This window comes from Haliotis cracherodii, unplaced genomic scaffold (genome assembly GCF_022045235.1).
Source record: "Haliotis cracherodii isolate W230 unplaced genomic scaffold, xgHalCrac1.p SCAF_4, whole genome shotgun sequence".
Classification (NCBI taxonomy): domain Eukaryota; kingdom Metazoa; phylum Mollusca; class Gastropoda; order Lepetellida; family Haliotidae; genus Haliotis; species Haliotis cracherodii.
In genome coordinates this window covers 3,877,246-3,891,322 of record NW_027266297.1, presented here as the reverse complement: position 1 = coordinate 3,891,322, position 14,077 = coordinate 3,877,246, and the positions used below count along the sequence as shown (strand labels likewise).

The window sequence follows — 14,077 nt, the reverse complement described above, 5'->3', positions numbered from 1 at the left end:
CTTCCGGTTTACTTAATAAGTTTTCTTTAATTACGAACTCTATACATTACCCAATGATAAAATACGTTTTCTTTGTAAAAGATATAATCAACGCGATGTTTTACCTGAATAATTTTAAAATTCAATTTTAAAACTGCAATATTCAGTCCGGGACTACAAGATGTCAGCCTCCATGAAGTGTACCCAAACATCGATGTTTACTTATATACGCGAGCTATTAGATCTCGACACGTGCCAGTTCATCTACATATTTGTGGTAATAATGTGGTAATAGATTATATCTAGGTTAACCCTTTAATCGCATTCCCATCGCGAAACGTGCAATGCGGCGCCGACAATGCCGATCAGGTTTAAAGTGATATAAGGTGTGTTGGCAACAAGGCAGTTTTTAGGGCGCAGCTTTATTTAGCGCTAATTAGCTCAGGCTGCCGGCTGTGGCTCCAGCATCACAGATATGTAGGCGTGCCTCTTCTATCCTTAGGGTTGGTTATGTTAGGGTAAGGGTAGGTTACCCCAACTCTATCCACAGCCCTGGGATTTCCTTTCCGATCAAACACCCCTTTACGATCCTTATGGTTGGGCACCCCACTACGTTCCTTAGGGTTATAGTCACGCTAGATTCTATGTCCTTTGACGAATTAATCCAATGACATTTGAGGAAACTGTACACTTTTTATCAAGTTCGAGTTTTGCTGCAGGCCAATAAAGGTAAACAATTGGGTGTTGATGACTTGGTAAATGAGAACTAATTATTTGTGATAGTGGCTGTGGTCCTGTGGTAAAGTGTTTGTTATGATACCTGTTCAATACCGGGGTTCCATACAATCATAATCAATGACTGATTACAGGTCGATGGCTGTTTATGTTGAGCATGTTTTACAGCAATGGAGTCTTGCAGGTGAACTCCGGGCATGTGCAATAGAGTGATAGTAGTTAACTGGTTCTTGACCGATACTACCACAGTGTTGGCTTACCGGATTAACTCATTTGCCAAGCTTTCAACATGGCAACATGAATTTGATTCTCCACACTGCGCTAACTGAAATCTGAAAACAGTATGTGCCTGGTAAGATGCACTACTCGTGGTGTGTTGACTGATATGAGGAATTTGTTTATCACTGTTAGCATGGTTAGCATGTTTAGTAATCTTACAAAAACAGGAAGAGACCTTGCATTTCCTGAACGGCACCAAGTGAACCACTTGGGCTTTGCAGCTTGGTTTGGTGTTGACACAGGCTACAATGTACCTCATTCTACGATATTCTACCATATCAACGGAATGTTCTCTTTGCAAAACTAGGTACCTCCGGTTCCCAATTACATGACTCTCATTTTACTTGTAGTGTTTCCTTTTGCAAGATACTGGCACAAACGTCAGCTAAATGTTTAGTATCTATAGATATTTTTTATATGTGGACATTCATAACATGTGTTTTGGTAATTGTAATGGTTGTATACTTTTTCTCTTTGCATCTTTAGATATGAGCGCCATGACTGATATCATGTGATGCGAAAATCAACCTTTATCAAATGTGTGCTGTTGCTTGCCCTTGTCTTCATCTTCCTGCAGTACTTCAGCTTTACAAGCCTCTACAGTGTGGTAGGTCATACCTCAACATGCTCAAACACTGGGGCGGTGGGTAGCCTAGTGGTTAAAGTATTTGTTCCATTGCATGGATTGATGCTCATGATGTCAATCACTGGATTGTTTGGTCCAGACTTGATTATTTACAGACTGCCACCATATTGCTGAATCATATCTTAAGTCATATGTCAGCTTTGACAATTTGGGTGTTCGATATATTATAGTTATTATTGCAGGACACTATATAAACATGATACTGTGTATGGGGTGTCATTGATTGAAAGTTATTGTATCAACATATCGACTCATGTTAATAATTCTGTATGGGTGTTGATAAAAGTCACCTTTGTGGACCAGCACTTGGTGATATCAAAATGGAATTTTCTGCCTCCCCATTGTCCATCTCAACCTTTGTAATCTTAATAAACATAAACATGTCTGTGGCAGTCAATTATTACCTTTGTATCGATATCAATAAATTTGTATCAAAATTTGAAATTTATAAAAATTGCGATATTCTGACATCCAGGGATCCACAGCGAAGAATGGAAGGAACTCTGGCGCCCAGACTGCAGCTATACTGGTTAGTGCACTGTGATGTTTTGTAATAAATTATCTTGGATTCCAAAATTAAGTATATGATGCCCCCTGTAAAGTTTCGGGTTAGAACTAATCTCCAGCATCCCATGCTTGCCGTAAGAGATAACTGACAGGAACGGATCGTTGATGCATGTCATTGTATCCCAATTGTGTAGATACATGCTCATGATATCAATCACTGGATTGTCTGGTTCAGATTCCATCATTTACAGACTGCCATCATAAAGCTGGAATAATGCTGAGTGCGGCGTTAAACAACTAACTAACAACAGAGTGCCTGATGCAGGCAAATTGGGGAAAAAAACATGCGTATGTTCAAAATTGGATTTTTAAAGTTTGTTATGTGAACAGTGAAATATCAAGCGTTATGTTCATTGCAATGACAATATCACTTTTCTTAACTTCAGAAAACTACAGTCATAACATTAGTTACAACTATAACAGCAATTCCATATGGAGAGTCGGCAAAACGTATCCCAACCATCACACTATAGACAAGGTGGAGGTGGGGGATGAAAAAATTACGATTCAAATAAAAAAGTATTTAGGGGGTAGTGGGTATTTATTTAGCGGGGTGGGTCATGGAAAGAAAGTTACATCTATTTTGTGTTGTTGAAAATTATAAATGCCCACATCAACAGCAGTTTTAGCGCAAAATACAGCCTCTGTCAACCTATTCTGCTTCAGATTTACATGAAGGAAGTTTGGTAATTTGACAAATTCTAAATTAAGCAAGTGGGTAGGTCATGGTTTTATGGCTGAGATTACAGAAGGAAACAGTCCAGCTTTGCTTGATTTAGGAACTAGCATCTATACTGAAATGAGTTGAAGTCAATGAGGATGAAGTCAAGTCTTCATCAAACTACAGATCCTCAAATGCCACTAAAAATGTTATGCATCCTATTTTATATATTGACCTGCCTCCTAGTGATAGAGCGTCCGCCTGGAGAGCATAAGGTCGGGGGTCCGATCCCCGGCTGTGTCGTACCAAAAGACATCAAAAGATGGTAATGGTATTTGTTGTTACCCTTTTTGATACTCAGCATGAAGGGGCTAAAACAAGGACTGGTTGGCTCGGAGTCAGTATGCTGTATCTGAGTGGGGTATTCATGTCAAACAGCGGCATGGCACACGCTCGCACATGCACGCACACACAACTATGTAAGTGTAATAATTTGGGACGCAAAGTTAAACCCCTTTTAATATATTTAGATAGCAACATAGTATACAAAGTACACAAAAACACCAGACGGCATAATATCATGAATATGTGATCTTAGTTTCAGACATAGTTTGTGATGAACAAGTGTTTACATCATGTCATGTTTAATTAAAACAGGACCTGGTCAACACATTCACCAGCAAGTGCCACCACTGGGATATTCCAATATTCGTAATCGAGCCAGAAGTGCTCCAATCCCTGTTGACTGTCAGTGAGTCGGAATCTCGGCTTTACTGCGTCCATCTCTGCTCAGCCGGAGATGTCATCTCACTGGGGACATTTGGTGAAGACTGGGAGAAAAGGGTATGATTGTCCTTCAAGATGCGTTTGGTAAATGTTCTGACGAACAAGATTATTGAATAGCAGCTAAAAACTTGAGAATAAAATCTGAAAACATGTTACCATTAAAAGTATCCAATACAACCTTATTCCATTCTAGGGCTCCCTGTTGCGTGAACTCCGTGACCTTGACCTTGTACCAAATGAGGTGACCTCTCCTGACCCCCGTCTGCTGTCCTTGGAGAGGTTAACTGTTCCCAGCATTCCAACACATTACCTCATTCACTCGTCGGGTAGAATTCGACCCCTGATCCACCTAGTGGTGTTCTACAAAAGGGCAGACAACTTCTTGTGGCACAGCCACCTTAATCTATCAAATAAGACCAGTGCACTCCATCTTGAGGGCCAAAGTTTACCATTTGGAAACAGTGCTGGAGGATACGACAGGTAACGTTCCCTACTGCAGTGATAGGTTGGGAGACAATCCATATTGCATCGACATGAGGGAGTTCATCATCCCCAGGCAAGGGAGCTAACTGACTATAAAAGTCCAGTTTCCACCCTTGCCAAACTAGGTTGAAATTATGGAGTTACATTTTGGCTGGGCTAACAAGTCTATGCATAGTCCAATCAAACCGTGTAGCGAAATTGACTTCTGGTTCGTAAACTGCAGTACATATTCTGGTCAATTGCAGGATTTGCAAAGCATGTGTATGGTGAACTCGGCATCAACAGATATTTTCAAAATCTTTTCATGTGTTTAATCAAGGTGCTCACATGATTTGATGCACTTCACGAAGTAGGACCTGTTTTATCACAGTTTAGATTTTAATTATCGATCAAATTGTCTTGACTATGTGCCACTATTTTGCTTGAAGCAAATGCAAGCGATATGAGAGGTGGAATCTTATTGGGCAATAGGAGGGACATAGATGGGTCATAACTTGTAATAGCCATTGGTGAGGCCACGATCAGGCCCAGAAATTCCAGCCTATTTCGGCAAGGGTGAAAACTGGAGTTTTAACTCCCTTGCTTCACGGAGATGGAGGGAGTTGAGGCTAACCCCACTTTTAGCAGTATTTCAGTTACAGCAACACACACCAGCTTAATGTTGGAGGAAAGCCTGAAGTGATGTTATCACTTTGGTGAAACCCATGAGCGCAGGAATAGTGCTGATAATTAGAGAATCAATATGAATAAATATGGGATTCAAACAATCTAATAAAACCAGATCTTTTTTCCCCTGAAGATCGAATGATCCATAGTTTTTTTCTTATTAGCCAATCAGCATTCTCAGTATGAGTGAATAAAACCACGAACCCTTCTTAGTGCTCAGCCTTAAGGGGCTCAAACAAGGACTGGTCGGCTCTGAGTCAGTATACTGTGTCATGTTAAACTGCAGCATGGTATCTCAGTAGACTAGCATATTAAAATTTGGATTAGTATGGGCTAGTTACAACACCGCATCACTACATAAGTCCAATAATGTAAAATGAGATGTTAAACCTCATTTCTTTTAAGAAAATCTATTTACTGATTCCCATCTCGTACAGATTCCCCGTCCATGGAAACAGGATTGATGGTATATGGCTCCACTTTCCACACACAATCAAAGAATTCCTGGCACAGATTCCGCACGCCAAATATATTGAGTGCGACTATCACAGAGCTCAGGTGTTCCTCAATAAAAACCCTCAGGACAATACTGAAGAAGCAAAACAGTTCCTACGAAAAGGAAGACAACTCTTGTCACGAGGAAAAGAAATTCTTGATGACCTTGGTGTCCCGTTCTGGCTCAGCAGTGGAACATGTCTTGGTGAGATCATTGTTACCATAGTTACCAGAGGACAATTATGTTGGAATGGTTTTATTGTTTACTGACGAGAAGCTCCCATGAACTTGAGACTGGATAAAATATTTATGGGTTTAGACATAAGTTAGTTTGTAGACAGATGACATGTGATATAAGAGGTCCAGATAAGCTGATGTTTGTGTAAAATATGCATGGAAACAATTGTATCAAACCACACTGTAATTATCCAATGCCTACAATTGCTATACACAGTTGTAACATTAAAACAGGGCATAGGTGGCCAATGCACTACAGTTTGCTGCACAGAGTTGCATCCCTTTATTGTGCCAGAATCCGATGGTCATGTTATATATTGCGTTTCTCCTTTCCTGGTTCATTAGAATACCAATCTAACTGGAACACTGTCTATGGAGATGTTAAACCATCCTCCTCACTCACTCTTATACACAAAAATAAACCCACAATTGTTCATGCTTGTAGAGGGGCGGTCGGGTAGCCTAGTGGTTAAAGTGTTTGCTCGTCACGCCGAAGACCCGGGTTCGATTCCCAGACATGGGTACAATGTGTGAAGCCCATTTCTTGTGTCCCCCGCCGTGATATTGCTGGATTATTGCTAAAAGCGGCGTAAAACCATACTCACTCACTCACTAATTCTTGTAGACCAGTTAGGCAAGCCTTCCTTTACTATTCACAGCACTCACTGTTTTGCAGGTTGGTATCGACAGTGTGGAATAATCTCCTACAGTAAGGACATCGACTTTGGAGTGTGGATCAAGAACTACCAAGAAGATATTGTGGCAGCTTTTGAAGGAAGAGGCTTTTCTCTGAAACATGTCTTTGGCAAGGTGAGTCATAGTAAAGATGGCGGCAGGTTTGGCCATGTAGCTGATACAAAGGGCTTATGAATGATACAGCCCTGTGGGGTTCTGGGCAGGAACAAGTCCCCGGTACCTCGTGCCTTGTGAAACGTGACTGATGTATGTATGGGGATGCCAACCCCTCCCATGATTCCATGATCCCATCTAGTAATTTTCGTATAATTCTTCTCTGGGGTGACTCATTGCATTTAACTTCTTGAATAATTTAGACTGCCGCCGTGGTCTAGTGGTAGAGCGTCCGCCCAGAGAGTCCGGGGTTTGATCCCCCACCACGCATACCAAAAGATGGTACTTGTTGTTACCCTGTCTGGCGCTCGGCGTTAAGGGGCTAAAACAAGGACTGGTCAGCTCGGAGTCAGTATACTGTGTCTGAGTGGGGTATTCATCTTAAACTGTGGCATGCTATCTCAGTGAGCTAGCACTATAAATCGGCATCAGTCCAGACTAGTACAAACAGCCACACACACACTCACACATACATGCACTTCACTATATAAGTGCAATAATCTTGGACACGACGGTAAACCCCATTTCACCTCACCTCACCTTGAATTATTGCCTTGTGACAGGCCAGTATGAAAATTGATATGAATAAAAATATTTAAACAAAAACATAAGTATGGTGACCCCGTGCAACATGCTTGTCATAGCCGGTCAAGTCAGTTAGCTTCTGTCACTTGTATAGAGTGGTCTGGACTGACAGCTCTCACATAACCCAGGTCTTTTTTTAATATATTTTATATATTGTCGTCTGACACTTCAACCCTTACAAGGTGTCAGTTGTTATTACCTTTGGCGATGGATGTTATTCACCCTCAGCTGTTTGGCACTAGGCCCAGGCTTCATTGTCTGGGCATAGCTAAAATGTACAAGCTGGGGGAAGACAACTTTCTGTGGCTACCAATGGTATACCCTGCAGGTTATAGCTTCTCATGACCCAGGGATCCACCTTTCCCCCATTCAGCTTGAGACCCACCGAGTCGCGAGCAGTTCACAGTTGCTTGGTGGAATCTTGGTGCTTGCAAGCTCAGGGTTTCTGTTCCCAGAGCTATTACTCTGGGTGCCATCTTGCCCTCACTGACTTGTGGGCACCCCAGGATTGGATGAGGCACATGTGGATGGAGCAGACAAACTGGCGCCTGAGGTTGAAGTCCACGATAATGACACTCCAGTTTTGATTGCCTGTTTTTGGGAGCGAGTGGTTGTCGTAAAGAAGGCGACTAGGGATTTGGGTTCAGCCCCTTATCTTACCTCATCTCAACCCCCCCCACCCCACCCCCTCAGGTTTACAAACTGTCACTGAGGCTGTGGCTTGGTGAAAGCCCCAAGGTCAGGGATGCTACTGTTCAGGGTGTACCTCAGACTTGTGCGCTGCATCCATCTGTGCCAGTTGGTGATCGATCCTAGGCATGTGAGAGAGTCACTAATTCCCGGACTCCCATACAGTTTCCTCTGACAAAGGTGGGCACGCACAATCTGGTGGACCAGTGACTTTGAGAAGCCATATGATGCTGCTGAGCAGAACTCCACATCGATGGGAGTCCGGGGAGTCACCATAGAGAAGAATTATATGAAAAATACTTTGAAAAATCAGCAGTGATTTATAAGTAATTGAGGATATTTCTTCTCTCGTAACATGTCTTGAGGACCAACCATGCAAGGTTTACTTTTGGTATGTATGAGAAGCTAATTGACTTGGCTTGCTATGGCAAGCGTGTTGCACAGCGTCACATGGTACCTACAATGATACTGAAGTACAGTAGGTCAGTGTACATGCAGGGATATTCGATGATAATGACACTTTATTTTAGTTGTGTATTTAAAAATATTTTTATTCATATCACTATTCATACAGGCCTGTCACAAGGAAAGAATAGAAAAAGTTAAACGCAATGAGTCACCCCAGAGAAAATTATCCTCAATTAATTTGATCACTGCTGATTTTAGAAAATTCACTTAGGTCTCATTTGCTCACCCCTGAATACCTAATACTAATTAACACAGATGTCAAACGTGCATGTCTGAGTTTATGCTCCAAAGGCAGAATGTTGATCTTACAGGAAAACCTACAGAACATGGGAGAGAATCCATCATGCTAGATTCACACGTTATTCTATCCTCACCTTATGAAGCATCCTAAAATCCCCTTTCTCACTTCTGTGTGATGCATGTGTATTTTTCTAAAAGCTGCACACATTATATATGTGAAAGAAAGAAGGGGTGATGCTTCACGGTTTTACAGGTGCACATGTTACACCAGATCTATGCAGCTGCCCATTGCGTGCATTGCGCAGTGCCGTTTGCTCAATGGACAGTGACGTGAATGAGTTTTAAAATCTTATTCACAGAAGTCAAAAGGACAAAGTTATTTTATAAGGATCTATTCGCCGAGTTATTTTACAAAGATCTGTTCACTGAATTGTTTTCACACACAGATGCATCAACATTAAATCATAAATTACTATTAAAATGGTAAAATACAAATAAAATACTTTTTCTCTTTCACAAATAAAATACTTTTTTCATTCACAACATTTGCCCTTTGCATGCAATGAGCAAATAATTGTTTGCACACTGAGTGCATTGGACAAGCTGTATTGCCCATTGCAAGTATTGGGCAGTTGCACAGATTGGGTGTAACACATATACCGGAAATTGTGTTTTTTTAAACCATGTGAACACGCTTTTTAAGGTTAATACACATTATTGTTCTAAATTGCAGTTTCTGACTGACCTAATGTACACAGGTAGAACATGTATTGATGTCTGACTGACCTAATGTACACAGGTAGAACATGTATTGATGTTTGACTGACCTAATGTACACAGGTAGAACATGTATTGATGTTTGACTGACCTCATGTACACAGGTAGAACGTGTATTGATGTTTGACTGACCTCATGTACACAGGTAGAACATGTATTGATGTTTGACTGACCTCATGTACACAGGTAGAACGGGTATTGATGTTTGACTGACCTCATGTACACAGGTAGAACATGTATTGATGTTTGACTGACCTCATGTACACAGGTAGAACATGTATTGATGTTTGACTGACCTCATGTACACTTGTAGAACATGTATTGATGTTTGACTGACCTCATGTACACAGGTAGAACATGTATTGATGTTTGACTGCCCTCATGTACACAGGTAGAACATGTATTGATGTTTGACTGACCTAATGTACACAGGTAGAACATGTATTGATGTTTGACTGACCTCATGTACACTTGTAGAACATGTATTGATGTTTGACTGACCTAATGTACACAGGTAGAACGGGTATTGATGTCTGACTGACCTAATGTACACAGGTAGAACATGTATTGATGTTTGACTGACCTCATGTACACAGGTAGAACGGGTATTGATGTTTGACTGACCTAATGTACACAGGTAGAACGGGTATTGATGTTTGACTGACCTAATGTACACAGGTAGAACATGTATTGATGTTTGACTGGCCTAATGTACACAGGTAGAACATGTATTGATGTTTGACTGGCCTAATGTACACAGGTAGAACATGTATTGATGTTTGACTGACCTCATGTACACAGGTAGAACATGTATTGATGTTTGACTGACCTAATGTACACAGGTAGAACATGTATTGATGTTTGACTGACCTAATGTACACAGGTAGAACATGTATTGATGTTTGACTGACCTCATGTACACAGGTAGAACGGGTATTGATGTTTGACTGACCTAATGTACACAGGTAGAACGGGTATTGATGTTTGACTGACCTAATGTACACAGGTAGAACATGTATTGATGTTTGACTGACCTAATGTACACAGGTAGAACATGTATTGATGTTTGACTGGCCTAATGTACACAGGTAGAACATGTATTGATGTTTGACTGGCCTAATGTACACAGGTAGAACATGTATTGATGTTTGACTGACCTCATGTACACAGGTAGAACATGTATTGATGTTTGACTGGCCTAATGTACACAGGTAGAACATGTATTGATGTTTGACTGGCCTAATGTACACAGGTAGAACATGTATTGATGTTTGACTGGCCTAATGTACACAGGTAGAACATGTATTGATGTTTGACTGACCTCATGTACACAGGTAGAACATGTATTGATGTTTGACATTGTACATTTCAGGAATCAGACAGTTATGAGCTGTCTTTCAAAGCTGGAGACATAAAGATTGATTTGTTCTTCTTCTATGAAGAAGCCAAGTACATGTGGAATGGTGGGACAGAGGCCTGGACCGGCCAGAAATATAAGTGAGTCTTGACTGAAATATGAGTGACAGCCATGTAAGTGGGTCTTGACACAAATATGAGTGATTCTTGATAGAAATGTAAGTGGATCTTGACACAAATATATGCGAGTATTGACAGAAATGTAAGTGAATCTTGAGAGACATGTAAGTGGATCTTGATAGACATGTAAGTGGATCTTGACAGAAATGTAAGTGAATCTTGACAGAAATGTAAGTGAATCTTGAGAGACATGTAAGTGAATCTTGACAACATGTAAGTGGATCTTGACAGAAAAGTAAGTGAATCTTGACAGACATGTAAGTGGATCTTGACAGACATGTAAGTGAATCTTGACAGAAATGTAAGTGAATCTTGACACAAATATATGTGAGTATTGACAGACATGTAAGTGGATCTTGACAGACATGTAAGTGGATCTTGACAGAAATGTAAGTGAATCTTGACAGACATGTAAGTGGATCTTGACAGACATGTAAGTGAATCTTGACAGAAATGTAAGTGAATCTTGACACAAATATATGTGAGTATTTACAGACATGTAAGTGGATCTTGACAGACATGTAAGTGGATCTTGACAGACATGTAAGTGAATCTTGACAACATGTAAGTGGATCTTGACAGACATGTAAGTGAATCTTGACAGAAATGTAAGTGGATCTTGACTGACATGTAAGTGAATCTTGACAACATGTAAGTGAATCTTGACAACATGTAAGTGAATCTTGACAGACATGTAAGTGGATCTTGACAGACATGTAAGTGAATCTTGACAGACATGTAAGTGAATCTTGACAGACATGTAAGTGGATCTTGACAGACATGTCAGTGGATCTTGACAGACATGTAAGTGAATCTTGACAGAAATGTAAGTGAATCTTGACACAAATATTATGTGAGTATTTACAGACATGTAAGTGGATCTTGACAGACATGTAAGTGGATCTTGACAGACATGTAAGTGAATCTTGACAACATGTAAGTGGATCTTGACAGAAATGTAAGTGAATCTTGACAGAAATGTAAGTGGATCTTGACTGACATGTAAGTGAATTTTGACAACATGTAAGTGAATCTTGACAACATGTAAGTGAATCTTGACAGACATGTAAGTGAATCTTGACAGACATGTAAGTGAATCTTGACAGACATTTAAGTGGATCTTGACAGACATTTAAGTGAATCTTGACAGACATGTAAGTGAATCTTGACAGACATGTAAGTGAATCTTGACAGACATGTAAGTGAATCTTAACAGACATGTGAGTGAATCTTGACAGACATGTAAGTGGATCTTGACAGACATGTAAGTGGATCTTGACAGAAAAGTAAGTGGATCTTGACAGACATGTAAGTGGATCTTGACAGACATGTAAGTGAATCTTGACAGAGATATAGTACATCAAATGACTTGAGCTCATGAAAAGATTTGGAAAATATCTGTTGATGCCCAGTTAGCAGTACACATGCTTTGCAAATCCTGCAATCGACTGAAATCTGCCCAGTGGTTGCCATGTATATGGACCTGGTGTCAATTTCGATACACGATTTTTCATTGGACTATGTATAGAATTGTTATGCCAGCCAAAACACAACTAAGAAATTCCAGCCTAATTCTATAGTCAGTTAACTCCCTTGTTGACACAACAACCCTTGGGGAGTCCCAAGCATAAACCGTAGCTTGATTATGGCCAACTGTTGTCATATCAGTGAATCTACTGTTTCAGGTATTTTTTCCCCAAGTTTGATGTCTGTTGGACCGAGTTCCTTGGTCTGCGAGTCCGTGTCCCGTGCCCCACACTGCCCTATGTGACGGCCAACTATGGCCAGAACTGGAACTCCCCGGTACGGCACTGGGACTGGATGACGAGCCCGGCCAACGTGAAGGAGAACGGGGTGTGGCCCAAGCATGAATGGAACAAAGTGATTCAAGTGTATGAATGAATTTCAAAGACTGTGATACTGTTGGAGCCTAATAGTGAAGTTGAGGTTTAACTTAATTTTCCTACTCTGACAACGAGGGCAGCGGTAAGGAAAGTTGGAAGCATTATTCTCCCAGCCAAAATGTCATGATCAATCTGAACTTGTAATTTTTGTATTGTTGCTTTCTGATCAATAGCTCAATACTAAGGTGTGTTTGAATTCTTTTGCCAAAATGCCTTATAGTTTTTTAACAAGAATTTCTTTTAATCTATTGTTATTTTCATCCTACAGTGAAATCTGTGATAGTTCTGAAAACTTGATCAACCTTAAGACCTTCCTTCTTTTTCAATCAGCTACCCCCCTGAGGAGTCGGGGTTAGGGTAGGGCCCCTAGCAATGTATGCTTGCTGTCAGACTTGGTTGATAGCATGTCGGCATACCCCAACGACATTGACCATTCTTCATGATATCAATCATTGGTTTGTCTGGTCCAGACTCAATTATCTACAGGCTGCCGTCATATAGCTTGAATATTGCTGAGTGCAGCTTTTAACAACAAACTAAATAAAGCAGTCAAGCCTTGGTAATTCCAGGTTAGACTAGGTCCCTAGCAACCAATGGTTGTTAGAGATGGCCGAGTGGATAGGGTGGTCTGACTCCGTGATTGTGTGTCATCGCACCCAAACAGCATGGATACTCGCTCACACAACCGATCACAGGTTTGTCTGATCCAGACATTATTACTTATAGATGCAATATTGCTGAGCTCAGCGATAAACAACAAAACTAAGATAGTCAGCCTAGGCATGAATTAAAAGTACTAGTTCTGTGGGGGCAGAATAAAGAGTGAGCAAGTTGGGTTTAATATAACACCTTTATGAAATCCACATGCACGGAAATGTCCTGCCAAGCCAAGGATTCGAACCCACTATCAAAGGATTGTAATGCTGCAGCACAAATTGCACCCAGACTGGGCCGCAGATGGCCTTGGGAATACTATAAACTGTAGTAGCTTTGAAGGATTCTTTGGTGTTTAGTATTTGTTGCTGCCTTGTGCCAAGGGAAGCCGTCAGGTCGCAGTTGTTAGTTACTGAAGGCCTAATCCCATACCTTACTATAAAGGTCAATACAGTTATTCCATGACCTACATGACTAGTGGAGCTAAAGGTGGTGGTTTCATCCCCATACACACCATAAAGATGACTTTAGTTTGTTTGTTTGTTGTTTAACTCCGCTCTCAGCAATATCCCAGTAATATGACGGCGGTCTGTTAATAATTGAGTCTGGACCAGACAATCCAGTGGTTAACAACATCATGAGCATCGATCAACGCGATTGGGATAAGATGACATGCATCAACCAAGTCAGCAAGTCTGAACACCCGATCCCATTAGTAACCTCTTACGACAAGCATGGTGGCCTTTTACGGCAAGCATGGGTTGCTGAAGACCTATTCTACCCCGGATCTTCACAGGTACACAAGAGTTTAGAAGAGGGTACTTGACTAAATGTTGTGTC

At 40.8% G+C, this 14,077-nt stretch overlaps 1 protein-coding gene across 1 annotated transcript; it reads left to right on the top strand.

Annotated features, from left to right (window-relative positions):
• The first annotated feature begins 167 nt into the window (after positions 1 to 167).
• LOC139479055 (ribitol-5-phosphate transferase FKTN-like) lies at positions 168 to 13,872 on the top strand. The gene is made up of 9 exons (XM_071261807.1): positions 168 to 256; positions 1,480 to 1,600; positions 2,115 to 2,168; positions 3,525 to 3,710; positions 3,847 to 4,133; positions 5,240 to 5,502; positions 6,211 to 6,344; positions 10,516 to 10,640; positions 12,365 to 13,872. Exons 2-9 carry the CDS (start codon positions 1,508 to 1,510, stop codon positions 12,579 to 12,581), a joined length of 1,359 nt encoding a protein of 452 aa, XP_071117908.1. The 5' UTR covers positions 168 to 256; positions 1,480 to 1,507; the 3' UTR covers positions 12,582 to 13,872.
• The last annotated feature ends 205 nt before the right edge of the window (positions 13,873 to 14,077 follow it).

Bases quoted from the DNA above. Each gene is read 5' to 3' on its own strand.
- LOC139479055 (XM_071261807.1), top strand. From the start codon at position 1,508: ATGCGAAAATCAACCTTTATCAAATGTGTGCTGTTGCTTGCCCTTGTC. The intron at 3,711-3,846 runs GTATGATTGTCC...ATTCCATTCTAG, and splicing joins GTGAAGACTGGGAGAAAAGG to GGCTCCCTGTTGCGTGAACT. The intron at 4,134-5,239 runs GTAACGTTCCCT...CATCTCGTACAG, and splicing joins AGTGCTGGAGGATACGACAG to ATTCCCCGTCCATGGAAACA.